Genomic DNA, 27,929 nt, shown 5'->3' on the forward strand with positions numbered 1-27,929 from the left:
GACCTTGAGGATTGTTGGAATTATAGTCAGAGTACTGATGTTTTCCTCTCTGTTTTGACATTCTGTCATGGATGAGAGCCACTCACTCTCCTTGCCTATTAATATTCCCACTTGTTTCTTTCCTATTAATACTAAAAATGAGCATTTTTGGAAGCTACTTTCAAGCTACAAAATTGCCTGAACATAGATTACTTTGCTCGCTTCTTCCACTTATGTTCTCTAGGCAATGAGATGAAGTATTTACGGAGGCTGGATTACAATGTGTCAGTTGTGTATGCACACACATATATATTTATAAAATAGATGTATGTTACATACTGTATGCATATATTCTATAACTAGTGTTAGTACTTCCATTTGCAGACCTCAAAGCCCTTTGTTGAGGAGGCTAAACATTTTTTCCCATCTTTCTTAGACACAGGGAAGCTGCGGTAGAAAGGGGATGTGGCGTGTTTAAAACCATATTAGGGAGTCAGCAAGAAAAGGAATCTATGTCTTTGATTTCTGATACAGTGCTGCATTGGTGGGCAGCAATATCCATCTTCTACATGTAACTTTTGGGTTTTTTTTAAAGAAAAACTCTTCCTTTTCCTGGAAATTCTAACTGAATTATTAAAATTTAGAGATCTAATTTTGCTAATACTTTAGATAGAAAAAAGACAAAAAGTATGTAGATCATGAAAACCCAATCCTGCCAGTACATAGAGCAAAACTTGGTCAACATCCGTAGGATTGTGTCTCTGTTTGTGGGTCACAGTTTGAAGAAAAGCTAAATTTGGGGTTAAGGCTCCTACTTCTGAACCAAAAAAGGCTGTGACATGGGACATTATGACACTGATCCAGAATGAACTCACTCCTCAAAATGCCCCTAATCCGGTGTGTTAACTTTTTACTGTCAGGCTTTGTATGAGATCAGTTACTGTCTGTCTGCACCACTCTATTTTATGCTGGACAAGTAGCATCTGTCTTTCTGCAGCCAGCATGAAGTGAGCATAAAACTGACATAATCTATGCATCAGGTCCTCTGGTTAATTTGACAGAGAAACAATGGTATGACCGCATCTGATCTGAATCAGTTTTGTCCTGCTGTCTAATCAGTACAGCACAGATCTTGCACTAACAGCCATGGAAGTGTGGCCTTAGCTCAACACCCTGATCCCGCTGCTGTTTCACGTCCAGCTTGTCTTGCCCATTGCCATGGGCATGCCCCAGAGATAAGGAAGAGAGCAGGTAGCTCTTCCTTCCCAGCTTCCCAAAATGCCAGGGGGAATACTTTAGGCTGTCCTCCTGCTCCCACAGTTTACTGCGCTGCATCTCCCTTTCTATTTTTACCAGCGCCGCCGCTAACGCGGCCAACGCTGCAACATGCTGAGAAAAACCAAGAGGCGCTAAAATTGCAGCAGGGCTTGGACAGCCCCGCTCCGCTGCCGGGAGCGCGGGGGAGGGGGACGGGCGCGTCGGGGCCAGTGCTCAGAAGCGGCCCTGCAGACACGGCCCCGCGGCAGCGGTCACAGGAGGACGTTCCGGGCCCCGGCTGCATCCGCCGCGCCGGGCGCTCCGACCCGCAGCTCTGCGCTTTGTCGCTGTTTCTTCCCCGGTGGGGAATGCCAAACCTGAGGACGCTGTCATCTTAAAGAGCGCAGGGGAGGGACCGCGCGGGCGGGAGGCGGGGGTGCCGGCCGGCTCCCCGGGAGGAGGCGGGCGCCGGCAGCAGCATCTCCCCGGGAGCCGCCGGCACGAAGGCGCGTCGAGGCCGCCCCGCTCACTCGCCGCCCCACTCGTCGCCCCGGCCTCCAGCGCGCCACCGCCTTCCCGGGCAGCGGGGGCTCGCCCGGCCGGCCCAGGCGCCGGGGTCGCCACAGGGCCGGGGAGGGAGGCGAGCGCGGCCTCGCCGCCTCCTGGGCGGCCGCGGCGGGGGTGGTGGTGGTGCGGACGCGGCGGGGCGGCTCGTCCCCGCGCTCGGCGGCGGCTGCCGCAGGCGGCCCCGGCCCCATCGCCATCGCCAGCATCGCTATCCATCGCCATCGCCATCCCCATCGCCAGGCCGCCGGCGGCGGGGCCGGTGCCGCCCCCCGGCCGCGCCCGCCCCCTGGCCGCTGCCTGGGCGGCGCGGCGGAGCGGAGCGGAGCGGCAGTGGCAGTGCCGGCGCCGGCGGGGCTATGGCTGCGGAGGAGGTGCTGCAGGGCGCGGACCATTACAAGAGCGAGATCGAGCGGCTGACCCGGGAGCTCTCCGAGACGACCCACGAGAAGATCCAGGCGGCGGAGTATGGGCTGGTGGTGCTGGAGGAAAAGCTCACCCTCAAGCAGCAGTATGATGAGCTGGAGGCGGAGTATGACGGCCTCAAGCAGGAGCTGGAGCAGCTGAAGGAGGTGAGCGAGCCCAGGCTTTTGTCTCTCCCGGCCAAACCCGCGTCTCGCAGGGGCGCGCAGCCTCGGCGGGTGCGGGGGAGCCCCACGCGTGTCCCTCCTCGGAGCCCCGGGACAGCCCCCTGCAGGTGGGCGAGCAAAGATGTCCGGGCCCCGGAGTGGCTGCGGGCATTCGTGGGGTGGGGGAGGAGGGGCTTCCCGGGCCCGGAGGATCAGCCGGGACCGTGCAGCTTAAGGACAGATTACGGAAGATTGCAACCCCCTTCCCTGGGAAATTTCCCTGGAGCCGGGAGCTCTAGGCACCGCCGCCAGGAGCCACAACTTTGGGGAAAATGGGCATTTTGCAGCAGCGGAGGGTGCCTCCAGTCATACCTGCATCGTCCGAGGAAATTAAACAGCACCTAGGATGAGAGCTGAGCAAGCCTAGTGTGTATATAAGGACCCAGGATCCGTGTAAACAGTTGTCTGCAATGCATGAGGGGAGAGACAATTCCTTCTGAAGTTATTTATAGACCTGCTGTATTCTGCCAGGGGAATCGCTCCCGTTCAGGTGTAAGGGGGGAGGGGGGGGCGGGGGAAGGGTGAAGTAGCAACACCATAGTCTCGAGGTGACCCCCCATCAGTGGAAATTTAGCCTCTGCATCATACTGAAAGGGTTAAATATTTGAACGGAGGGGTGATTTTGGTTTAGCTTTCACATGTGTTTCTGTAACATTTGAAGTCTGGAGTAGGTGAGTGCTACATCTTACCTTTCAGTTTTGCTAAACATGACTGAAAAATCATCACTCCGCCTGTGCTCACCATTAAGGGAAGTAACTTGATCTTGGTACAGGGCACAGATGCGGGAGTTGCGAGGGCTGTGTGTGCACACATGCAGCACTTATCTCTATGCTTTTTGGTATCTTATGCTGTTTTAGAATGTAACTAATTGTAAGGTTTTTTTTTTTAAAGAGAGGATAAAATATCAAACAGATATTCTTCAAAATTTAAAAGGTATTTTTTGTTCTATAAAAATATATTGCTATATATAATGTGCAGAAATTCTATTCAGTTATAAATCACGAACACATTCCATATTGAGGGAAGCCACTTGATAAACTCAGGTTATATGTGAATATATTCTTTAGAATACTAACTGATGCACTTTTAGAAGTATTTTTAATAAAATAAAGGTTTCATTTTACTTGCAGGTAAATGAGTTATGCTACAGACTTGGTTCAGTGTCCAGAAGAGTTGAAAAAAATCTTATGTTTAATAAGAAGAATAAAGCTGTTTTTCAGAATAAAAAAAAAAGAAGTATTGATTTCCTTAAACTTGATCTCTGCCTCCCCACCCCCCCCCTCTGAGCCTATGCAGTAGGCTCAGGACTTTGAAAACAGCAATCGCAGGTTGAGGGATACATAACTTGCAGTGGCATGAAATGCTATTTGAAATGACGTGACAGCAATAGAGAAACAGAATTAAGGGGTGAAAGTGCAATGCAGTTTCTAAGGGAAAAAAATAACAGATGAGCAGAGGTGCAGCTAGCTGTTATCCCATCATATTAATGTACAAAAGAAAACTGATCATAAACCAGGACGACACATAGGTGCACATGGCCTCAGATAGAAGGCAATTGAGTTGAAATTATTAAACTAGAGGGATTGGTCAATTTGATTAACTGAAATCAAAGATGAGCACAAATTCTCTTCTTGTTTACCTCCCGTTGAAGTCAGTGGGATGCATGCTCTGCAGCTCAGAATGTCTCTCGTGGGGCCGTGCCTTCATGCTGTGCCAACCACAGCATGGATACTGAGGATATCCACAGAGAGAGGAGTAAGAGAAATCCTGTAGCTTGCAAGATGCCAAGCAAGAGTGGAGCTTCTCCACTTTCCAGTCCAGGCCTGAGGCTCTCAGTTCCAGAGCTGTCCTTAGCTGCAGGTAGGACATCTCCACCCCCCACCTAGGATGCAAGAGATTTTTTTTTCTTTCTTCTAACCTTTATGGGAGAAACCACACTGATCCTTACTGCACCTACAGCACTGCAAAGCAGAATTTACTCATATCCCTTCCTGTTGCTGTAATCTGTTTTCTAGCTTCTCTGTTACCACCTCCATTATAACTGTTCCCTGAGCACAAATCAGATACATAACTGTGAGACATAAGCAAACGGCACCTCTGATGATATTACTGAAGCAGGATTCAGGTTGTTCAGGCAAACTGTCTTATGGAGCCTTGGACATAGATTTTGAGACTGTAGGACTGTGTCTGAAAGCTCTGAAAGTGGCAGAAGAAGAAGACAACTTTCTCTTTTATGATGCTATCCAAAATGCATGGAGGAGCATCTCTGTGTGTCATCTCCATCAGGTCCTGCAGAGGATCTGCTGGACAAAGGCCTGTGTGTGGTTTCCATGGTGGGACATCAGAATACCATGACTGCCTGACAGGTGCTAGGAAGACTCCCAGTATGTCAGTAGGAATCTATGCTTCTCCTCTTACCTCATTACATCTACAGCCTCTGGGAAGTCATGTTGGGATATAGACACTAGACCTCAGGTTTGCACTGAAATAAGTAGTTTATCCATTCATGAGGAACAGTAGGTGCAAGAGTGTGGGTAGTTTTAAGCTTATGACTATTACTTCTCCTGTGAACCTTCTCTAAACATGTTCAGTTACTGGGGTTGAGTTTTATTGAGGCAAGTCTTCGCTTTTTAACTGTTTCATTATTACATTCTGGCATTCTGTTGCTAGGAGCTCATTGTATTTACTGCTTAGCAAACAGAGCTGTCCATCTTTAACCATTCAGTCATGGCTTAGCAGTCCAGGATTTGAACTCTTCTCTTATCATCCTTGGCAATTCAAAACTCCAGCGAACTTCAGCAGGGTCTTTTCCATATAGATTGCAGTACAGAGCCACAGCTATATGCTAGTTTCCATTGTAGAGTGAGATGGGAAAGTAAGGCCATTATAGGATCTTGAAGTAAAAGCAAATTGCAATACAATACATTAAATATTAATACTTGTATAGAGGATATAAGCTATCCACTATGCAATATGAATTGTTTCGGTAACCTCTGATGTTACTTGTGCTGTATTCAGAGGTCTCTGCTTTAGCCTAAAACTTTGATGTTTTGGGCCATGAGGTTGATTTACATTACAAAAACTTTGACATTTTAATCAGTAACCAACTAAGGACTTGTTCCAAATTAGAGCATTTATTACACATGTAAGCTGCCCAGGAAAGACTCAAGACATCTGTCAGCTACCAATCATGTTTTCAAATGTGAGTTGAATGGTAGGAATGGAAAGGTATACTCTGTTGTGTTGACTTTAACAGCTTTAGCTTTATGAGATGGAGTGCTTGTGGCCCTGATGCCAGGCAAGATTGTAGTGTTATACAAAACATTATGCTTTTTAAACCTTTATTAATTTGCATATGTTGGTTTGGGGTTTTTTTTTCAGTCTATGAATGATGTTTCTGTGTCTCACTCAATTATATCTTAAATTAGTAGAGTCTGGGGCCTTAGTAAACACATTTTAGTTTTAGGCTTTATGTTCAGAAAGTTACTTTAATTGATATGCCTTTTAACCTTCAGTCCATAAGAATGCAGAGAATAAGGCTCATTGCTGTTAGTCTTGGGATTGAAATGAGCTTGTTCTCACTGTCTAGCTGAGTTGGGAGTTTAACTACCAGCATATTTTATGGAAGACATTTTCCAGTGGTTTTAGTATTAGTGGTCTTGCCTGTGGACATTGCATTTGCTGTAAGGATAATGTTTGTTGTTAGTTTTCGTTCTTTTGATGAAGTATAAAATGACTTCATATTGATCTTCTTGCCTGGACTATCTGCTGTAGCTTTCCCTGCTTGAGCAAAGGGGTTGCACGAGATAATCTTGAGAGGTCCCTTTCAATCTCAACTCTTCAGTAATTTTATGATTAGTTTCTGTGCTCTGATGACCTGTAATGTTTTTAGAGGGGAGAAATGGCAGTCACAATCAGCCATTATAGATTGGGAGTAGAAGGCAGCTTTGGTGTCTGACTCTTCAAGACCCTTAGGAGTGGGAAATCATAAGCAAACTTTTTTTTTTTTTTCTTTTGGAAATCAAATCACGAACACAGCAGCTGAGTAGATCCTCAAGTTCCTTCCCTTGGTTCTCTCTCTGACTAATTTAGGCAATATCTCACTTGATTTCCTGGCTTTTATGTGCTTCATTCTATGGAGACAAACTCTTCCAGTGGATTGCACATAGCACTAGCTATCTGATTTCCAGGTTGAAGATGCAGTTTGATGTTTGCTTTGTTTTAAATCCAATTATCCTTGGTAAATTACTGGAAACCAGGCTATTGGCGAGCAGCCCTATCCTTGGCTGGTCAAAAAATCTTGTTTTCTTTACTCCACAGAGATATATCAATGATTATGCAGTGCTTCATATACTAATAGAGCTTCTGCAAACAATTCTTGGTCTAAGACTGAAAAAGATTTTTGAAGAATAGAGCTGAAGATCTCTCTGACAGCTTCGTTTCTGTTCTGTTTTCCCCTGCGCTACTTCAGCATAGGTGACCCAAGCTGCATCTCCCCTCTATTCTGACACGACACTGCCCCTCCATCTCCACTGCTGTTCTCCAAAGCCTCTTGCAGGCCTGCTGCTGAAGTCACCCCCATCTCTCCCATCTTTGATGTGTAGGTTAGTGAGATTTCCAAGGATCCAAAAAGAGCAGAAGAGGAGGAGACTCCATAACCCAAACACATGGGTTTAAATGAGGGTTGCTCTACACACCTGCCTGTATCACAGGATGCTTAGAAAAGTGTAAGGTGGCTCATAAATCCCAACAACATACTCTGAATTCTCCCCACAGATGAACATGCCCCAAATATATAACTTGCCAGCTGTGAACTGATGCCATCTCAGTATATCTTTACACCTTCTTCCAGTGACAGCATCTATGGGCTTGTGCCAGATAAGGATAAACATTTTCAGCATCTAATCCTGATTTCAACAGTTTGTCCTTGGTGTCATTTCACGTTATGTCACTCAGAAAGGCTATGCTGCCTGGCACCCAGCTCAAAGATGAGGACTGGGCAAGGGTGAGTGAGCTGCAGACCTGGAGGGACAGTACTCAGACAGATCTCTGCAGTATTGTCTCCTCCAGAGCCCAACCAACATTGCCTCTGTCTCTAAGGCATACACTGCTAATGGCAGAGCAGTTCATTTTGGGAGGTGCACTTATGAGGAATGCCTTAGCAAAACTAAGCAGCAGCTTGCAAAGCTTTCATTCCCTTATTACAGACTGGGGATTGAGTGGCAGGAGATCAGGTCTGTGGCACAGGGTTTGGAGATCCTGGAGGACAGGAAGCTAAATGTGGGCTAGCAGTGTGCCCGAACAGCAAAAAGGCTAACAACATAGACTGTTATTAGCAGAAGCATAGCTGGTAGGATGAGAGAAGTGATTATCACTTTCAAATTTACATTTGTTAGATCTCATCTAGAAAAGAGCATCCAGTTTTAGCTCCCATAATATAAAGAAGAAAAGGAAAAACTGGATCGTGTTCAGCAGAGGACCACGAAGACGGCCAAGCTGAAGCACTTCCCCTGTGAGGAAACTGTGAAGCGGCCGATCTTTCTCAGCCTAGGAAAGAGGAGGGGGGACAGACTCAGCAGCAGCCTTCCATACCTACAAGGAGGTTATTGAGAAGATAGAGTCAGGCTCTTCACCATAGTGAATGGTGGGAAGACAAGAGAAAACTGACATAAGCTGAAACTGGAAAGGTTCAGACTGGATTTAAGGTAGAACTGTGAGGACAGGCAGTGCCACAGGTTGCCAAGAGAGGATATACCATCTCCTTCCATGTGGGTTTTGAAGCCTCAACAGGATACAGCCCTAAGGAAACCAGTCTGAGCTCAGAGCTGATCCTGGTGTGAGCAGGAGGTTGGACTAGAGAAAAGAAGTGGTAGATAGCAAGAGACGTTGAACAATGCAAGGTCTCTGAAGGTGCCCACTGTGCCTAGTTAATCTCAGTAGCAGCTTGCTGTGAGCTGTCCATTATGTAACATGCTGCCTGGAAATGGTGTCCATTGGCAAAGCCATAGCCTCACTTCATACTTGAATATCATTTTCTCTTGCTTGTAATTAAGCCTGCATTGACCTGGGGTTCCTAAGGGTGTAGTTTGATGTGTTTACCTCTCAGCAAGACTACTTTGTATCTCCCTTTGTTATTCCTGCCCCTGTTGTGTAACTGTTTATACTGTCACAAGGGGGTAGAAAACTGGTGTTTGTTAAAAATAACTGAAGAAGGGGTGTATGCTGTATGTAACCCAGATTGGTTACATGATTTGGTTCACAGTGCATTGCCATAAACTATTTTGCCTGTATTGCCAAAAAGTCAACACAAGGATAGGAATGAAGGCTGAGGAAAGACAGGGATGGGATGAACTGCTTAAACAGGTCCTGATGTTAAAAGAGATGCTCATCAAATTATGGCAAGATTGCTTCCTCTAAGAGGAAATGAATCCTGTGCATTAGCCTGCAGAAAACATAAACATCTAAAATCATCTTAGGGGAAATTAGGGCTATTGTTGGAGCTTTGGCAGCATGCAAAGAAGAATGAAGATGAACCTTTATTTTTTCCCCCTCAGGAACCTATATCGCCACTTGCTCTCAGTAATTGTGTTGTATCCTTAAGAGCCAGTACAGATAAACATGTGATTTTAGTCCTCCTACAATAGCCAACCCTTAAACTATGATATTCAGCTTTAAACACTGGGGGCTCATATACTCCTAAACCAAATATAAATAGAGTTTGATTTGTTTTCTCCCAATAGTTAAATTATTTTTGGGTTTCACTCTTTCATCTTAGAAACCCTATTCTAATCTGAGGGATTCTGATTGAATCAATTGTCTGGGTTGAACTCCTCATAGATAACTGGAAGTTGCAACATGATTTTATGTCATGGAAAAGTTAATTTTCCATTGATCTTCCAGAAAAATACTGGATTAGTACCAAATCTAAAATGACCGATTGGGATGTTAGTGGATGAGCCAGCATTATTATTGTGAAACACTTCCCATCTAAGGCTTGAGAATGTAAAATTAGAGTTTACTGAAGAGATTTTAATCTAAAGGTCCACAACTGTTTGGAACTGGGCCTTTTGTAATGGCTTAAAAAAATATTTGCTACCATAATTTCACCTTCCTTTAGGCGAAAGATTTTTCCTTCCCTTCTGTATTGTGTTGTGGATTTTCTTTTGAAGGGGCACATGTGCAGCCTATGTGCCTAACAACAGTCAGCTCGAACACTTAGCTTTATTGAAAGTGCAATTAGGGGCAAAACAATGATGAAGAAAATCAGATTTGGCATAAAACAATAACTTGTGGCATTCATCACAGTTAAATGAGGAGTCAAAGTCAGCTGGATAGAATAAATTCACACCTGGGCAACTTTTATATACTCTATGCAATTGGCAATTGGACTGAAAGACATGTAAGATCATATTTTTCCTGACTCCATTGAGGGCTTCTAGAAAAAGAGCTTTCTTCTTGAACAACCTCTCGGTTTTTCAAATGTGCTTGAATATGTTGTTTTTTCAGCACCTTGTTTGCTCTCAGGTTTTGCACTGGTGTTTTATTCAATGTACAGACAATGGGAATGAAATCTGATTGACTGCTTGTTCCTGCAGCCCTCATGGCTCTGCCACATTGTGAGTCTTTGCTGCATAGTTGCCTTTCCTATGGATTTCTCTTCCATATTTGTCTGATACCTGAGGGGGTGATATTTAATTCAATACAATTCTGCACCATACGTATTTTTTCTGTGGGGTGATTTTAATTTATAATGGCAGAGACTGAACAGCATTGCATTTGTTTCTGCTGAATTGTTTTACATTTGTGACGTTGACTTTCATGGCTCTCTTGTTTCCTCATTTCCTTGTGAACTCAGCAATGCTCTATTTTATGGGGGGAGGAGAAAGAGTATTTTCCTAATGTAGAGAAATTGATAGGGCTTGTAGAGACATCAATGTGCCCTTTGTCCCTTTACTCACTTGCACTACTAGCAGCAGATGATTGTGAGGGGAAACCAGCAATTTTTCACACCGTGCTTTGAAAGCAGTCCGTGAGTACACACCAGCTACAGATGGAAGTAGTTAGGAAAGGTGAAAAATGAATCTCAGCAAAGGCAGGTGCCTAAAGCTGAAGCAAGTAGGTAGAAATTAAGCTAGATTGCAGATTAGGGTTTTAATGAGGACCTTCCTTCTCTGTGGAAGATAGCATTAAAAATAGTTTTGGGATTATAATATTTGTGTTCCTGAATTTATTTCACTATCAGTGTTCAATTAACTTAGTAGTTAAAAGAAAAATCAGGCTGCTGTTCTAAATGTATGGGTTTGGGACAGACCTATGAAAACCATTAACATCAGAAGGCTCTTACTGAGACTTAAATTGGTCTACTGCTGTTTTCTGCATCTTTCTTGTGATACTTCCCTCTCTGTCTGCCACCCATCATTTCCTGCCTCTCATTCCTCTACATAATTCACTTCATGTCTGTGATGGTTTATGTACTTTTTAATCTTTTTTTTAATCTTTGTTGTACATCATAGTGTTGATTTTCTCCTCCATAAGAAATAGAGCTGATTTTTTTTGTATTAAAAACCCTTTTTGTCATTGTGTAAATCTAAGAAATCTGGCCATTTGTGGCAGACTAGACCTTCCATACCATGCTCAAATATTGCAATGACACGAGGAAATCCTAGAAAGACTTAGAAATGGTGTTTTAACTCGAGCTGAAAATGAAACAGCAAAGGATTTGTCAGCTCTGCTTTGTAGCAGCCTCACCATTAAAATCATCCTTGGAAAGATCACTTTTAAGGCAGCTTTAAAATTGATTTGACCATGTGTATGGACAGGAACACCTTTTTATAAGACATCTTTTTGTCAGGTTTTGCAAAAATCCAACTTTTTTTGGGAATAATTATTGTATGGTTTCTGGGATTGTTTGTTTATTTAACCCCAGATAGGAAAATTGTTGCCTAGTGAGGCTGGGTAACACAGTCCTTGTGATCAGCACTGGGAGTGGAGCCCATTATCCACGCAGTCCTGCCATACCCTCAGAGCATTGCTCCTCTAAATCACATCTAATTTGCCTCTGTGCTGTACAGCTGTGTTAAACCCATCTACACAGCAAGTAGTTTTCCAATGCTAGCAGTAACGTATGCAGTACTGTGCTTAACTAAGAAGCATAAAAAGACATCCTCAGTTACCAGTCGATTTGTGTTTATTTTTAATTTTGTGATCTCTCAGAGCTCACAGGTGGGACACAATTGGCAGGTGCAATGCTGTGCATTCGTTATGTACTCTGAGAAGTTTATCCACACCAAGCAGCCTTACCTTGGTTTCTGTAGTCACTCTGGATGGATTTAAATGTTGGTGTGATGAAAATGAATTGTAGAGTGCTATTTGCCATCACTGACTAATGGCTACATCCACAGAGAGAAGCTGAAAGTTGTTAGCAGTTGGAGTTTTAACTTCTGGTTTGGATACTTACAGGACGAAAGCCCACTTCCACTAGTTGTAAAGATCAGACAGGAAGATGGAAAAGGATCAGCAAGCCTCTAAACATAAAGATAGGCATTCGGGTCAGGCAAAGAAGGGGACAGGTGACTTGGTGAAATAATTCATTTGTAAAAGCTTGGCTGTTGGCCAAACATGAACACAGCATGATTTGGATTTAGAGTTGCTCAGGATTGGAATCTTGTCTACTCACATCCACAACGCAAGATGCAGGATGCCAAGCAGCACTGAATCCTTGCCCCCTATTTCCAGCAAGGCAGAGCTCTCAACCTTTTGGCATTTGAGTTTTAAGAGAGCTAGAGCATTTGGTATGGAGTTCACAATTGAGTTAAACTGTCTGTATAGATATAGCCTCTACTTCTCAATTTGATTAATAATCCAGGATACTTAACAACTATTACTTGAATCTATAATTCCTCATCTTAAAAATGTGCTCTCAATAGCTTGTAGTTCATATAATTCATAGGTTTAATAAAAACAAGTTGGGATTGATTTGTTTTTTTTTTTCAGGTGGGTGGGAAAAACGTTTCTCATAGCCTAAGCACCTCACAGAGTTTTTACAAAACATTAAAAAGTTGCAATAATTCCAAATGTCTGTGTGGCAACAGCAAAGATGCAGAGCTCATGAAAGTTCATTTGAGGGGAACATTTGCTTTCAGTCTCTCCTTCCTTTGGGAACTGCACGTGATTTCCATCTACAGTTAGAAAATGTTTTATTTAAGCATCTTGTGTGAAAAATGCTATCTTTACCAACATATCCTATATTCAGGATTGTGCCTTTGAGTCATTTGTAGCACATATGGCTTGGAAGACCAACATTGAAGTCGAGGCAACATTGGTAAGTCAACAATAACACAGGACAATTGTTTAGTTGTTGAGTCTGTGCCCAGCACCTCTGCTGGCAAACAGCGCTGTCATCAAGTTGTAAGTGATAAAATGTGTTGTAAACTGAGAATTCAGATTTCTTCCCAACAAAGAAGGGAAAACTGGCATAACTATAGTTATCAGGTCTCAAACATGTGATCTTATTCTTTCAGCTTAAAGAATTGTTATAACTCTGCCAAGCTTCAGTAAGTGATCCTCTGTGTGCACCTGGCTAGCCCCAAATGCATAAGGGCAAGGTAATAAAAAGAACTCCCCCCCAACCCAGCAGAAACCTGAAGGAAAGGATTTTCATCAGACATATATCTTCCATCTGCAATAGGCTAAAAATGTACACTAGATCATTTGATAATCCATAAAATCTCAGCCATAAATCTACATACTTGGTGACAAATTTTTAAGTAAAATGTAAGGACATGGTAACAGGTAACAGGGACTCCTTTGTGAAATAAAGTGTGTGATATGTAACTATATATAAGAGAAACAGTAGTTAAATGGAATATAAATGGCTATGTATACCAAAATGAGAGATGGAGGCGTGTGATGCATTACTTTGGGCATTGGGTAATTTCATTTCTTGGGCATTAGGTAAGCTTTCATATTTTTCTGCCAGTTAAGGGTTGATGGTTGCCATCTGATAATAACAAAACTTTCACTTAAGATAATATAAACTCAACTATATAAAAATAGTAGCAGCAACACAGTTGAGTGATAACATTTTTTTTTTCCCCCAGAAGAGTGGCATTTAAAGTTACAATAATCCTATATATTCTTAGAAGCTTCCTATTCCTAAAAGAAATTCCATATCAAAGTAATAGAACTGAAGTGTCAAATTTAGATACGGAGAAATTTGGACCCTAAAGTCTGTATTTTAGTTATTGTGAAAAACATCATGTTAGCTTTGTTAAGCAGGTTGAACAACCTTGTATCGAAACCTGTATGACTTGATTTTGTCCTCATACTTTGAAATTACAGGTCACACTTGCCTGGATGAGCATATGTAGATTTTGTGATAGACATTTAGACTCTTGGCTTTAAACTGTTTTTGCTGTAACCTATTTAACACTGCTTCATGTTTTGTCATTTCAAGTATTTTCTGTCTTCTTTCTTGTGGAGAGATATTTATTCAAGAACAGAAGATGCAGTGATGCCCTGAGTATGGCTTTAGCACTTGGTGTTTGAGAAGGACTTTATTCACTGTTCTTTGGGCTGAGACTGGAGGCATTCAGTGTCATGCCTATGTTTTATGGCTGTTGTATTTACTTTTGTAGCAGATTAAGCTGATGAGGAGATGTTTCAAATGAGCATATAACCCTTGTTTGGGTATAAAGAACCTTTTCCATGGGCAAAACAGGAAGAGCTGCAGTTAAAGACCATGCTGTGTATACTGTGAAGATCTCTTATTTGGAAGATTCTTCTAGAAATGTGGCCCCTGACTTCCTTACTGGTGAGAACTAGAATTAGACACTCACAGCTGAAGCTGGGCTGGGTACTGACCATTGCTCCTTTCTTGCTGTTAACCAAGGATCTGCTTATTAATTATTCCACTCTGAAGAAGTGGTTTGGAAAAGGGGATCCTGATTTCTGCCCCAAAACCCTGTGGCAGAGACTCCTCTCTTGCCAAGTTCCTCAGCTCAGCTGCTCCTCTAGGAAAACTCTCTCATTAAGAGTGAGATGTCTCTACTCAATTTCAGTAGTCATTTATCATAGATTTTTTTAGCAGAAAGTAATCTACCACTTGAAAATAAAATGCAAAATCTGATAACATTTTTAGGAGCTTGCAATCTAATGCTGTATGCTGTCTGTGGAGAAAGGAATTACAGCTTTGCAAGTGACATCATTACAAATAGTCAAGCACTTACCAGGGCACTGGCAAGGGAAAAGCCAGAGGAAGTGAGTCAGCATGATCTTGGCTGCTGCCAGAAGGATGGGTGTCATATCCAGCCTCAATGGTCATTAACATTGATTGGGATCTTTAGTGGGAAGAGCCTCCAATGGGAGAAAATTCACCAGAGTAACCACTATTTTTATGTGTCTGACAGGTGTCACAAATATAGTAGTAATGAATGTATCATCATAAACTAGTTTGTAGCTATTAAAAAGTAGTTTTATTAGCAAAACAGGTCTAGTTCTTTGTTACCCTGTGAAAGAACAGACCACACTCTTAAGATGGAAGCATTCTGAAAAATCAAAATACTACTTCTTTCATGAGCTGCTCTTTTGCCCATTCAGTCTCAGCTTGGTGGGATAAATTGTCATTTACTGCATTATTCTCTGTTTCTGTTACCTATTAGGGGACTCTGTGATGCCTTGCACAATGAGTTTCGGGCATATAAATATAAGATTAGAGATTTTACAGTGGAAACAGACAATCTTGTCAGGGATTTGCTATTAAGGAATAACAAGGGAAATTTACAGATGAGTAATGGAAGTGTAGAAACTGTGGAGGGATAGGCTGTTCAGCCATTGTTTCATAACAAATCTGTGGCTACATCACAAAGAAAACACAGATTTTCCTCAGATCTAGTCCAACCATTTATCTTGCAAAGATCTTTCCATTTTAAAAAGCCAGTCAACCAGAAAGCCAAAGCAATCAACTGCCCTGTACACACTGACCGGTATATGCACTCGCAGTACCTCCCACTGGTGCCAATGTGACCAGTAAGGCCACTTAGGAATGGTGTTGCTGGTAGTTTTGCTACTGTGACACATTCAAAACTTATGGAAAAATGAGGATGGAAAACTTATGGAAGCCTCTTTGATTTCTGAATTTATTATTTGGCAGTGTTTCAGTGGTGAAGCCACTGAAAACCATTAGAAACCACCAGTAGCTCTTTGCCTGCATCCTTCCACATTCCCACTGTGGAACTGCCCCCTTTGCTTTACCATTCTTTTGAGATCCCTCTTCCATGTACTTTGTTGATCTCAGAGCAATAGAAAATAGCTTGGATCCCAGAGTGCATTGCTGTGTTTCACCCCCAGCTGCCCTTTCTGCTCTGCTCTCTCCCCTTCTGGAAGCTGCCCACTCCTGGCTACCATCCCAGTATTCGCAGCAGTCTTCCTACACCTTCCCACTTCCCCCTTTCTGAGCTGTAACTCTTCTCTGCTGTGACTGAGATTTTCATATCAGCATTTACTAATCCCTATAGCTGGTTGAAATGTTTCATTTTTCTTTGCTGTTTCACCACATCATTGTTCACAAAACCAAATTCCAGCCGCCTCTCCCTGTGAAGGATGCATCTTGCCTCTTCTTGCCTGCCATCTCTGGGCAGCCTCACCCCACAAAGTACCCCTTGTTCCTATTGCTGCATGGGGAAAAGTTAAATGACGTTCTTTACTGTATTGAGCTCCAGCCTGTGGGATGCTCTTTATAATGAAACTATGTGGGAAATCTTAATTTAAATCTGGGTGGTATGTCTTTTGCAGTTCTTTGAGAGCTTGGGCTGGCTAAAATCTCTCAGGATATGTTGAGCACTAAATGAGGCTTCTTTGCAGAGCTTCCAGTGGTCAACGTGGAGCTTGGGCTAGGATTTTGTAGAGAGAAAGCTCTGTGGAGCAAGGCCTGCCCTTGCCCTCCTGTTTGTATTGAGTGTAACACAGTAAGCCTCTATTCTTGGCTGAGGTAATTAGGTTCTGTGGCAATATGAGTAATTAATAATAATGGGTCCTGTTCTGTGGATGGGCTGTTAGAAATAATTTCCTTCAGCCAGTTGCTTCTCTAGAATGTGGTTTTGAACTTTGAGATCCCAAAAGAGACAATAAAAATGCAAGCAGCTGTCAGAAACCTTTAGCTTTGTTTGTGTAGGCATTGGAAATTCCCAAATCTAAATTGGTGGATGGCTCACTGGTTTGTACACCTTTTGTTGCAGCATTGACACTTATGAAATGGACCCTCATTTGATTAAAGACCCTTGTCACTAAGAGTGGGTTTCAACTGTCACTATTTTTAATGAGGGGAAAAGAAGCAAACTCATGCAAAGCAAACCACTGATTCCTTGTTGCTCTGCATCAAATTCACTTAAGGAGCACACAGAATCAACTGTTCTGTGCACTGCCAATGCACTGCTGTCAGGGTGATCCAGATACTGCAGCTGCAAGAGGCAGGCTCTTTTTTCCAGATGTGGTTTATGAAATGGTGGTGACTCCAAATCCTGCCTTCACCTAGATGGCAGCTTGGGCCTAAGGACAAGATGAAATATGTGGTTGCTTTGGCACATCATGATTCTTCAACAGCCATTCCTCATCACCTTTGCAGGAATCTAGGTGGCCCACAGTTTGCCATTTAGATGAGCCTGGTGAGTCGTGGTGGTACAATGTAGGGAGCTATGTAACATGAGTCTGTCTGTCCACAGAGTTCAGTAAGGTCTGAAGACTCCTTGTGTCAATTTTCTTCCCCAGATGTAAGAGGAGCTGAACTATAGAGGCTTTCAGAAACCTCTGCCACAACCTTCTTTGTAGCCTTTGTCATAACCCTGCCAAGAAAGGCATTAATAGCTAAAATTGAAAGTTAGATATCTAAAAGAGACTTTATTTCTCCAAATTTTTACTACTAATAAGAACCTTATTCCTTCAGTGAATGCAAACCTGACTTTTTCAGGAAGCTGACAGCTGGTGACATAATGTTGAAGATGAATATGACTGAGAATGTCACATTGTAATTCAGGGTTTTGGAGTACTGGGCTCCCAGTGAACAATGCAAAAGTGCAAGTGTCCTTGGTGGATTGTTGTTAATGAGGAAGATAGTAACTACTGAATTATATTATTTTAAATCCCTGTCTATTTCTACTTTTACCATAGTAATTACACTATAATTTTGTGGTTTTAACCTATCCATGACTAAAATTTCATCTGGTGACCAATTTGTTGTTGTAAAAATAATTTTATGCCCTTCAGCCAAAGGCACCACTACTAATACATAATATGATTTTTTTAATCTGTTTTCATGAAGTATGCAGAATACAGCAAGTATTTTTTCACTTTTTTTTTTTTTTCAATAAAAATTCTGGCTCCATGACAACACTGTGAATTATGATCTGAATTCTCTGCTGCTGCATCTATTCTGAAATCAACAGAATTATGCTAGCAAAGAATTTGGTCCTTTGTGCTGTAAAGTCACACAACTCTAATGGTGACTGTCATGATGATGTTCCCAGAACTATAAGGTGTTTTGATGTGAGGACTCTCAGCAGGCTGGAAGTGCTGGTGATTTGGTGGGCTCTGCCTTCCAAGTCAGAAATGAACAGATGCCCCAGCCATGCAATTTGTAGTTTGCTTTTTTGTGTTGTCCTTACGAGATGTAAACCTTTGTGTTTTCGTAAAATGATTGCGTATTACTCTTCTATTCTTGCTGCTTTTGGTTTTATTGTAAATTTGATATCAAGATAGATGCCCCTGGCTGTCTGGTTTTATAGAGCTGGTAGGAGAGATTAATCACCCTTGCAACTTTTATCCTTCAGCTAAATTTTATCACAAATAGCCAATGGCTTTCCAAGAAAGGTGGAACCTAAAAAACCCATAGGAAACAGGCTAAGACTTGCTGCTTGTTTATCTTGGATGGTTAGGTGTAAATTTGCATTGATGAACTTTGGTCACATTTAGCTGGTATATTTTAAAACTCCCTCCAAGTGAACAAGTGATGACATAAGAAGAAAAGGTAGACATATTATTCCCCCAGTTAATTACATGTTAGTATGTTGTTGTTCATCTTTCACAATCTATTCAACATAATTTGTACTAAGAGACCACCAGAAACACTGTATAGCTAGTGGATTTTGTCTAATACATGCATTGAGAGTTGTTATGAAAATACTTGAGAAGTCTAATTTGAATTTATACATGCTGGGAGTGGGGAGCTAAGCAACTTTTATGTTATGTAGTTCATGAAAGTTTATTTTATAGGTTATGTCTGAAATTCACCGACTGCAGAAGCAAACAGGAATAAAGTGCACTTCAGAGATCCATTTTATTCCCTAAAGTTTCAGATCTAAGTTTCCTTTAAGAGTTTTATAGGAGTAAGGCCTTTTAAAGTAAAATTAAGTTAGGTCCTGTCCCCCCAACCATCCTGTGTCTATGAGTCTTAAATAAAAGAATTTTTAGAACTGGCTTTGAAACTCCAGGTATACATGTGAAATCCATTGAAGACCTTTGCTTCTCTGTTTGAATTAGCTCACCACTGTCGTAAAGATGGAATAAAGCAAGAGATTAGATTTATAAAAGAAATGCCTCCCCAGAGAAGGCTGCACACAGGATTGTCCCCAGCAGAATTAGCTTTAAAACCTGTGAAAGATGTCCTGAACTAGCTGGAACTGGGCTACAGGTGTTAGATAAGTAGAGTACATTCATTTGGTTTTATCTGAATGAATGATCTCATCGCTAAAGATTTGTTTAACTATGTCTCTGAAAAGTGGTGGGCTTGTTTTTTTTCCACTTTATCAAGTAATGAAATGTAATGCAAATAGGAAACTTCTACGTATGCAAGCCTCTGATTGCATAGGAATGGACAGTATTAAGAAGGCAGATAGATACCCATGGAACAGCAAGACCTCTGAAATGTACATTCACTCCACTGAGCTGCTTAAGGTTGAATCTGCCATATCTGTAAACCGAGATCTTCTGCAGGGTCTGTGAACCACAAACACAAGGAACAAAGGAGAGAAAATGAAGAATATTGGTTCTCTTTCTCTCAAATGCAAACAACAACAAATAATCAGCAACTTCCCTGTCCTCCTTCTCTCTCTGTATAGTGCTTTATGTAAGTATATAAATGTCAGCAGGAGCTGAAATGAAATGGCATCTCCCACGAAATGTAAAAATCTCACTGTTTACAGCATCACTGCTGTATTTTTGATCACAATAATTTTATCCATAATGCAGAAATTAGACTTCTGTAACTGGCTGAAATGAAACAGTCTCTAAATGAGGCTTAAAACATTTTAAAAGAAATTGCAGTATTTCCTTTAAATTCCAATGGAAGCTTTTGTAATTTCCCAGGCTGTCTCAATTTTGTTTACGTGCCTATGTCATTCAGAGTAGGCAGGATTGTCACCTTCTTTGTAACAGAGTTACAAAGTCTTCTTTGTTACAAAGTACTTCTTGTTACTGCAAGAAGTTGTTACTGCAAGAAGAAACTTGTTACTTTGTAACTCTGTTTGAAAAAGCATGGGGATGGAAAAGTTTGCAGTAATTGTTCATTTAACATGAAAGTATATTTTGTATCTTCTGCAACAGATGTTTGTTTTTTGGTTTATTTTGGTAATTTCCTGCTTTTGGCCATAATCACGTAAAATATTTCTGAAATACTTCTCCTATCTGTAAATATTTTTTTAATCAGATGTGCAGGTAAACAAGCTCTGTAGTGTATGCAACAGCAGATGAGAAAGCAGCAGAAACACAGTTGTAATTTACAATTGGTGAATTGGACTGCCTCTGTCAGCACCAAAAAAAACCCACTGTGTTGCTTCCTATCTGCTGAAGTTCTCATCCAAAATAATCTGATCAGCTATTGTGGGCTTTATAATATTGACATTTTAGTAAGGCATGTCTATGTAAATATTACATTTCTGCGTAGTGCTGTATACCTTTAGTAATTACCCTGGTTTAAAGAAACCCTGTTCATAATTTATGAATGACACAGACATTCCCACAAGTTCTGAATGTTCAGGTCTTTTATTATAGGTATACACAGTCAGTCAGGAAGAAAGTTATTTTAAATTCATATGGATTCATATGGTATTGCATAAAGTGACAGATTTTAGTGCCAAACATGCAATGAGTTGATGTCTATGTGTGTACATGCAATTTGGTGGTGGCTGCAGCTGCATTGCTGAGCACCTTACTGGAGGTCAAGTCATTTGTGTGCTTTTAGGGCTGGGTCCCCCATCTTCTAGATGGAGCCATTTTTTTCTAGAGAGAGCACCTCAGGATAAAAGGCTAGTTCAATGCATTTGAAGAAAATCAGGCTAACCCAGTTTTTCTGCACAACTGGGGTTTAGAGGAATGAATTTATGGCAGTCTAAAGAGACCAGGTATTCTCACTCTCCCTGAAATTTCACCATGAGAGCGCAAGGATAATTAAACCTGCAGTCATACACATTATTCCTGTTGCTGTATTACCTGAATAAGGGATTACTGCCTTTACCTATTGATCTTTTCTTCCTCATTCCTCACTGTCAGCTACTGATTGCCTGATTGCTCCTTAATGCACTTCTGGAAAATGCATATGAAAAGGGAAGTCTGCAGTCCTTAATCACAGAGTTTTAATAATACTGTGTGTAAAGGAGAAACGTAGGATAATCCCTCTTTTTTTTTTCTTTTTCTTTTTTTTTTTTTTTTTTTTGTGGGCTTAGCACAACAACACAAGCAAGTGACAAATAAAACAGACTGTAAAGGAGAAGGAAGGTAGGTCTCGAGGGGTAGGAATATCCTCTGGTTACAACAGAAGTCATGTGGATCCTGGTTAAAAAGCTGTAGATTCATCCTAAGCAATAATCAAGGAGTTATTTCCCTGCCTTGGTTTTCACACCACAGTTGTTAATTACTGCTTTAACCCACATGTTTCCAGTGCTATGCAAAGTAAAAGGCAGCTGCTTTTTGAAGGCTTTAAACATTCTGCTTGGTTCAGCTGTGTGTCCCTGAAGGCTGGGTCAGCTCAATACAGACCAGCTGACAGCACAAGAGCTGTGATTAAGGGTGTGCTTTGGCTCAGGGTCTGTTATGTTTATTCTGGAGGTCTTTCATATTCAAAGGAGGTTAAAACAAATAAATAAATGATCCTGCCATGATTGCAGTAAAAAAAAAAACCCAACAACATAGGCTAGTTCCCAGTTGCCGGACTTTAACCTCTCCATGCTGTAGTGATGCTGAAATGAGAGGAAGCAGTGCTCTGGACTTTGGGCTCCTATTGCAGGTGAAAATGAGTTTACACTAATGCAGTGGGTTATAAACTTTGCTGTCAGTAGCAGGGGAGGTTATTGGGGCTGTCTGTTTTTTAGTATTAGACTGCCAGGGGTTTTAAGAAAGTTGTGCTACTTTACTAGTACTGGAGCTATATAAAGACCTATTTCTTTGTAAGAAAAGGAATGGTGAGTGCCTAAGGAGGGTAGTGGGCCTGGCTTTTGCTTGCATCTGGGTAAGTGCCAGAGTATTAAGGGTTAACTGGGTGGGATGCCTGGGGAGTCTCTTTAAGGTTATGGTTCATGCTTGCCTTGAGAGAAAATGTTGTATTTTTACCTGTATGTATTGATCTGGCTTTCTGTCACATCCCATGTAGTCAGAAATGCTCCACATACAGGCTGTGGAAACTGCCTAGTCATGGAGAGCACTTCTCTTTGCTATAGGTCTGTGTCTTGGCTGTGTAAGACATGCTGCCTTTGCTTTTGATCTTGGAAGACATCAAAATCTTCTCAGCTGTATTTGGCTATGTAAGGTCTTAAATAATGCTTGCTCTTCAGTTCCACAACTTTAGTAGTTGAGCTGTGGAAATACAACTGTTGGTAACTGAGCTTCTGGAATCTTTTTTTTTCTGAGGGTGTGTGGGAAGTAGTGATCTCAGTGTGACTTTCATATCTATTGGCAAGTAGGTGGGAGTGATGTTTAGAGAAGTCTTCTCTTTTTCTTTTAATATTTTAGGCACAGAATCCTAAAATGTGTCTTTTTCTGCTTTTTTTTTTTTTTTTTTTTTTTTGTTCTGAGGGAAGGAAGTGGAAGAGAAGATGACTCAGTAATTCATAAAGCAGTGCCTTTGTTTTGGCTACAATCTTGGTTGATCCAATGGGCTAACCAAGTGTCAGACACATGGTAGAACTGAGAGAGAGGCCAACTTCCCTGTTTGTTACCTGATAATTTTGTGATGTTTCTGTATTAGGCAGGATATTAATCTGAATGTTTGTAGCCCAGTCCAGCAAAATGAATGTATGAAACTAAGTGTTTTGATGGATCACTGTTTCCATTTCACTTTCCCTTCTATATTTTCCTGCCTTAATTTGATAAATGGAGCTTCTGTCAGGTGCTGGATGACTCAAAGGGACTTGAGTTTAATGGTTAGTGTTGCGGGTTTAGGGTTACATACCTCTCTCTGGTTGAACAAGGAGATGGATGCAGCTTTCAGTTCACCATGGATGATCTTCAAAGATATTTCAGATCATACTTCAGGATGAAAATTCTGTTACAGACACAAAGTAGTTTTGTTTCTAGGCTTCAACTTTTTATATTATGTGCTACATGATTATGTTTGTTTCTGTTTCTTCTGCAGAAGAAAACAGGGGTGAATACTTACAAATATTTTAAGTTATTGCCTAGCTGCAGATCTCTGTGGCTCTGGTTAAATGTTGAAAAAAGTTTTCTGCAGTCATATTGACACCTATTTTAGTAAAAAATTGTTGCTAAGACAAGCTATTTTTCATATAAATACTCCCAGGTTATGGCTTTGGCTCACTTTCCATTAATCTTGTGTTTCAGACTAGTCTGTAATGAAGCTCAAAGCTTTAATCCCATCCTTACTATGTGCCTACATGCATCAAACTAATAGAAACCTAAAATGCAATTATCCTTACAAATGATTCTTTAGATTAAAATGTTAACGGGCACCATGAAGAATTGTAATAGTGAAGATATGAACTAAATGCTAATTCATCCTATTTTCATTTCTATTATAGCAGGTTTTGCTAAACACGAGGTAGAAGGTATTTTTCTAATCTTGGACTTGTTAGTATTTCAACATTGTTTACTGTATTGCCTGATTATTTTTTTCAGCCTCTCAAGGCAAAAGGAGAGATCAGTAACTCAATATCATCTTTTCATTCTTTAGAAATACCAAATACAAATTATTTTCAAGCTACAAATGTATCTCTGTGTGTGTTATGAGGTGTTTTTGGCTGATTTTGCTTTTGTTTTTTTCAGTTGTAGCTGTATCCCAAAGCTCAGGGGCTAGAATTAGAAAAGCCCTCCCTGCATGAGTGTAGAAATGTGCTCTTAAAAACAGATGTACAATGGCTGTTAATGGAACTGAGCTTAACAGAAAATAATATTTTTCAAAGTTTTAGACCTTGTTTCACTCATTTCTCCTCAGTCTGAGGATGTTATTGAGTGTATCCTTTTTCAGAGTTCTGAAGGACAGATACAGGGCATTGTAACTATCTCTAATGATCACATAAGATATACCTCTTATTTAGTTCCAAATCAGAGATAACCAATGCATGTGTATTATTTGTTCATATTCTCCTGCTGTTTCCTTTAAGTCCCTTTAATTGCTTGCTCTTAAGAGGCTCCATTGTCTTTTTCCAGTTACTAGGCTTTTTTCTCTCAAGTGTTTGGGGGAAGTTTCCAGAAAGCTTCATCATGCATAGCTATCTAGACTTTCCAAGATGCTTCTTTGTCTTCAGAGACTAATGGCAAATAAATTTTATGGGATTGTTTTAGAATATAAACCAGTTATTCTCTAACAATTTTTACTTATATAAAGCTGTATTTAATGTTTTGCATCTAGCTTCATGAGCTCTTACAGAAATTAGTTATTTAAGGCAAGAAACAAAGCAGGGAATGCGTTCCTTATTCACATTGCTGAGTTCCCATAAAACCTTGAGACAGCACTATAATTCTTGGCACCATCTCTAAATTTTTGTTATCCTTTAAAAGAAATGAGTACTGGAATTCTGTTAACCCTGTACTTGTGTAGCTAATACCTTACTTGGGGAGTAACATTGGTTTTTTTGTTTCCTAATTCCTTTTTATACATCTGAGGATTGCATTTGCTCTTTTATGACATACTCATATTGAGATTTATGTCCTCTACCATGTCTCATTTCTCTTCAGAGCTATTGTAGCTGCTAACATTATTCATAAAAAATAGTGAATAATGCCAGTCCTGGACGTTGCTAATTGGAAACAGTCTGCAGTCTTTACTCCTCAGTAGAAAATAGTGGCAGAGGCTTAATGAAAAAGAATATTTGACCCTGTGTTTTATTTCTTGTGTTATATCTTCCTGTAGTTATGCAATTTTATCTGGGTAATACTGCAAAGTTAAGGAACTATAAAGATACTTGACAGCTAATCTCTAGGACTTTTAAATTGCTCTTCAAAAGAATGAATTATGAAAAAATTAACTGCTTCATATCTTTGAGATATAATGGGATGAGTCTAGTACTAAAACCTTTCAAACAGCAGCATGAAAAATACTGATTCATATCTCCATGTGTCCTTATTGCATAGCAGCAGATGATTTTTTCAATTTTGCAAATATGTTGTATGAATGAATTCCAAGGTTGCAGAGTTTCTTTTTTTTAAGTTATGCAGTGAATTTTAAAGCAAACAAAAAACCTCACCAAAACTACAACCTCCAAACCAGCACTATATTTATCTTCACAGTCATATCACTGGAAGTACGGTATCCTAAGTTGCCTAACTATGCTAAAAGGGAAATAAGGGTTTTTTTTTATATATATATTAACTTACTACTTAACCAAAACAGCTTTAAGATGGTGATGATGTGTGTAAGTCTGTGCATTCATGTAACTTATTTGGATGCCAATTCAAAACATGGAGTAGGAGTTAATGAGAACTGTTTATAAAGAACTGTTCCATTTTGTGAATATTGTAGCTTAAACCAGAACATACCTGAGCCTTCTGAGTAATTGAATTTATTTAGGTGGGAAAAAGAAGATGTGTCAAATGAGCTAATACCATAATGGTTACATCACTCCCAGATGATCTGAAAGATCTTGAGTCAAGTATTTCAGAATCAAGGACAGTGCCAGCATGAGGAAAGATCTCCAGGTACTGTGTGCTTGGCTTGGCTGGGAAAAGTTGAAACCAGTTCTGACAGCTCTTTAATGAGCAAGTTTGTTCAGAACAGAAGTCCATCCATGCTCATAAAAAATTGTGTTTCATCTTACTGCAATCATCAGTTTCAAGTCTGCCAAAATTGAAAAGCATTGTAAATGAATGTGCAGTTTCTGAGAAGTAAGTCTTGCTTGTACTAATTTCATTGTTTGCATTGTATTTCTTTAACATGAAGCCTCAGGATTTGGCTATTAGTATCTTGGGGAGGTGCAGTGCAGTAAAAGGACGTCAATCTGACCAGCTTGAGGTACTTCAGATTAACAGTGAGCTAAGATGAAAATGTTGATGATGATCAACAGGATACTACCTGGTCTAGTAGAGCTTACTTGCCATTATGTCTTTACTGTGCCTGTCCTGGAGTGAAACCTTGGGGCCTTTTCTGCAGTTGAATATCTCTTGGTGAAATATAAAAATGTGGTAGTGAGCAGGTGGTAGAAATACACCCTTTTCCTAGTGAAGATAATGGCCTGGGAGTGGCACTTCACATGGCAGCAGATGCTTCTGAAGCTCCTCTTGCCAGCTGATGGAGGTCCAACATAGCATTGGCTCCCAGTGGCATAATGTTGTTTGAGTGGTAAGAGTTGGCTGCTGAGTGATGTGATCAGCGCTTGCTTTTGCACAGCTAAATGTGTTTGACAGACCACTGTGGAGAGGGTGACGTAGCTGCTCAGCCCACTGCATTAGCAGAGTGAGCTCAGTATGGCCAATCACACTGCTTTTCTGAGGCTGAACAGATTACTGCTCTAATGTTGGATCATCTCGTAATGAAGATGATGCCTTTGCTGTTTTGTACTTTACCTGAGGTGGCAAAGTGAGCCTAAGCAGGATGTCAGCACTGTGATGGTACAATTTCAATGTTCTCAGTGTAAGGATTATTATAGAATCATAGAATGGTAGGGTTGGAAGGGACCTTTAGTCCAACTCCCCTGCAGTTGTGGGTTGCATGAGTCACCAGCCTCCTCTATAGGTTAGCACATCTCCTTAATTCACACTTAACCATCTTCTGCTTGGGAAGGTATATGTGATCATTATCTATTAACTTTGTTACTATGACCCATGTGTTTCTTGGCACTGGAGGAGCACCTCACTGATCTAAACACCGTGCAGGCACAGAACCAGGAGATTATTTTTGACCCTGGAATATTGCACATCTTCAGTGTATAAACTAACGGTGAAAACTGATGTAACTACACTTAAGGATTTCTGTATGAAAGCATTTAAATTTTGTTTAAAATACTTTCTGAAATATCAGAGAAACTGCAAGCTGAGAAAAATCTCATTTAGAAGAGAACATATTTTTGCTTACAACCCCAGTGACTGATGCCAGACCATTGATCTGTACCTTCCCACCAAGTCTTTCCAGTTAATATTCTGAGCATGACATTCTATAGTATGAAATAGCCCCCTGGCTAGTTTGGGTCAGATACCCTGGCCATGTTCTCTTCCAACTTGTTGTGCGCTGTGAGCCCACTCACTGGCAGGGCGTGGTGAAGAGCAGAAAAGGCCTTGATACTGTGCAAGCACTGCTCAACAGTAACTAAAATGTCCCTATATTATTAATAGTGTTCTCAGCACAAATCCAAAACATGGCTACTAGGAAGAAAATTAACTCTATGCCAGCTGAAAGGAGGACAACTTGGAAATAAATTAAAATATGCATTTGACCTTAACAAAATAGATGTATTTATACAGATGAGGTAACAGATGTTAAGCTCATCAACAAAATTCAAAAACCTTTTCATTTATTCAACTTAATATTTTAGTTGAAATGTTACTAGCTACCCCTCACTGTCGTCATTTTGTTCTAGTCATGCCAAATCCTCCCAGAAGTGAATGAAAGCCTGTAGGAGAATTTAATTTCCTTACATTAGGAAAGTTTTGGGGGTTCTTCTTGCTATCACAGGAACATCATCAATATATCTGTCCTATTTGAAGAAAGTTTATATGGAGATGGGTGCAATATTTACTTTGTATAGAGAGAGGAAAAGATTTTTTTAAATAGTGTTGTACAATGTGATGAAGAAGGAAGAAAGAGAAAAAAATCTGTAAGTTTAGAAGACGGTTCTCTTAGAGTAGATGGATTGTGGCCATTTCTAGGCAAGGTGAAAGTGTGCTTGGACAAGCTAGTTCAGGCTTTAGGATATTCCCATTCAGATATACTGAAGACATAACTCCGTTGTGCTCTCTGTCAAGACACTGCACAGGAGGAAAGAAATAATAGTGCAGCTGAGGTCCACCATTTGGCACAAGGGGAATTTGCCTGCAAGAGACTTAGGATGGAACAATTAATTGGGAATTGCT

At 40.8% G+C, this 27,929-nt stretch overlaps 1 protein-coding gene across 11 annotated transcripts in view; it reads left to right on the plus strand.

Moving 5' to 3' along the window:
• The first annotated feature begins 2,107 nt into the window (after positions 1-2,107).
• The window catches only part of LOC104560303 (protein bicaudal D homolog 1), a 304,772-nt gene continuing 278,950 nt past the window's right edge, over positions 2,108-27,929 (plus strand). For all 11 annotated transcript variants that reach the window (XM_062010546.1, XM_062010536.1, XM_062010555.1 and 8 more), the window contains exon 1: positions 2,108-2,372. In XM_062010546.1, coding sequence (XP_061866530.1) covers positions 2,160-2,372 — 213 coding nt within the window. In that variant the 5' untranslated portion in view covers positions 2,108-2,159. The remainder of the gene's footprint in view (positions 2,373-27,929) is intronic.

This window comes from Colius striatus, chromosome 1, assembly GCF_028858725.1.
Source record: "Colius striatus isolate bColStr4 chromosome 1, bColStr4.1.hap1, whole genome shotgun sequence".
Classification (NCBI taxonomy): domain Eukaryota; kingdom Metazoa; phylum Chordata; class Aves; order Coliiformes; family Coliidae; genus Colius; species Colius striatus.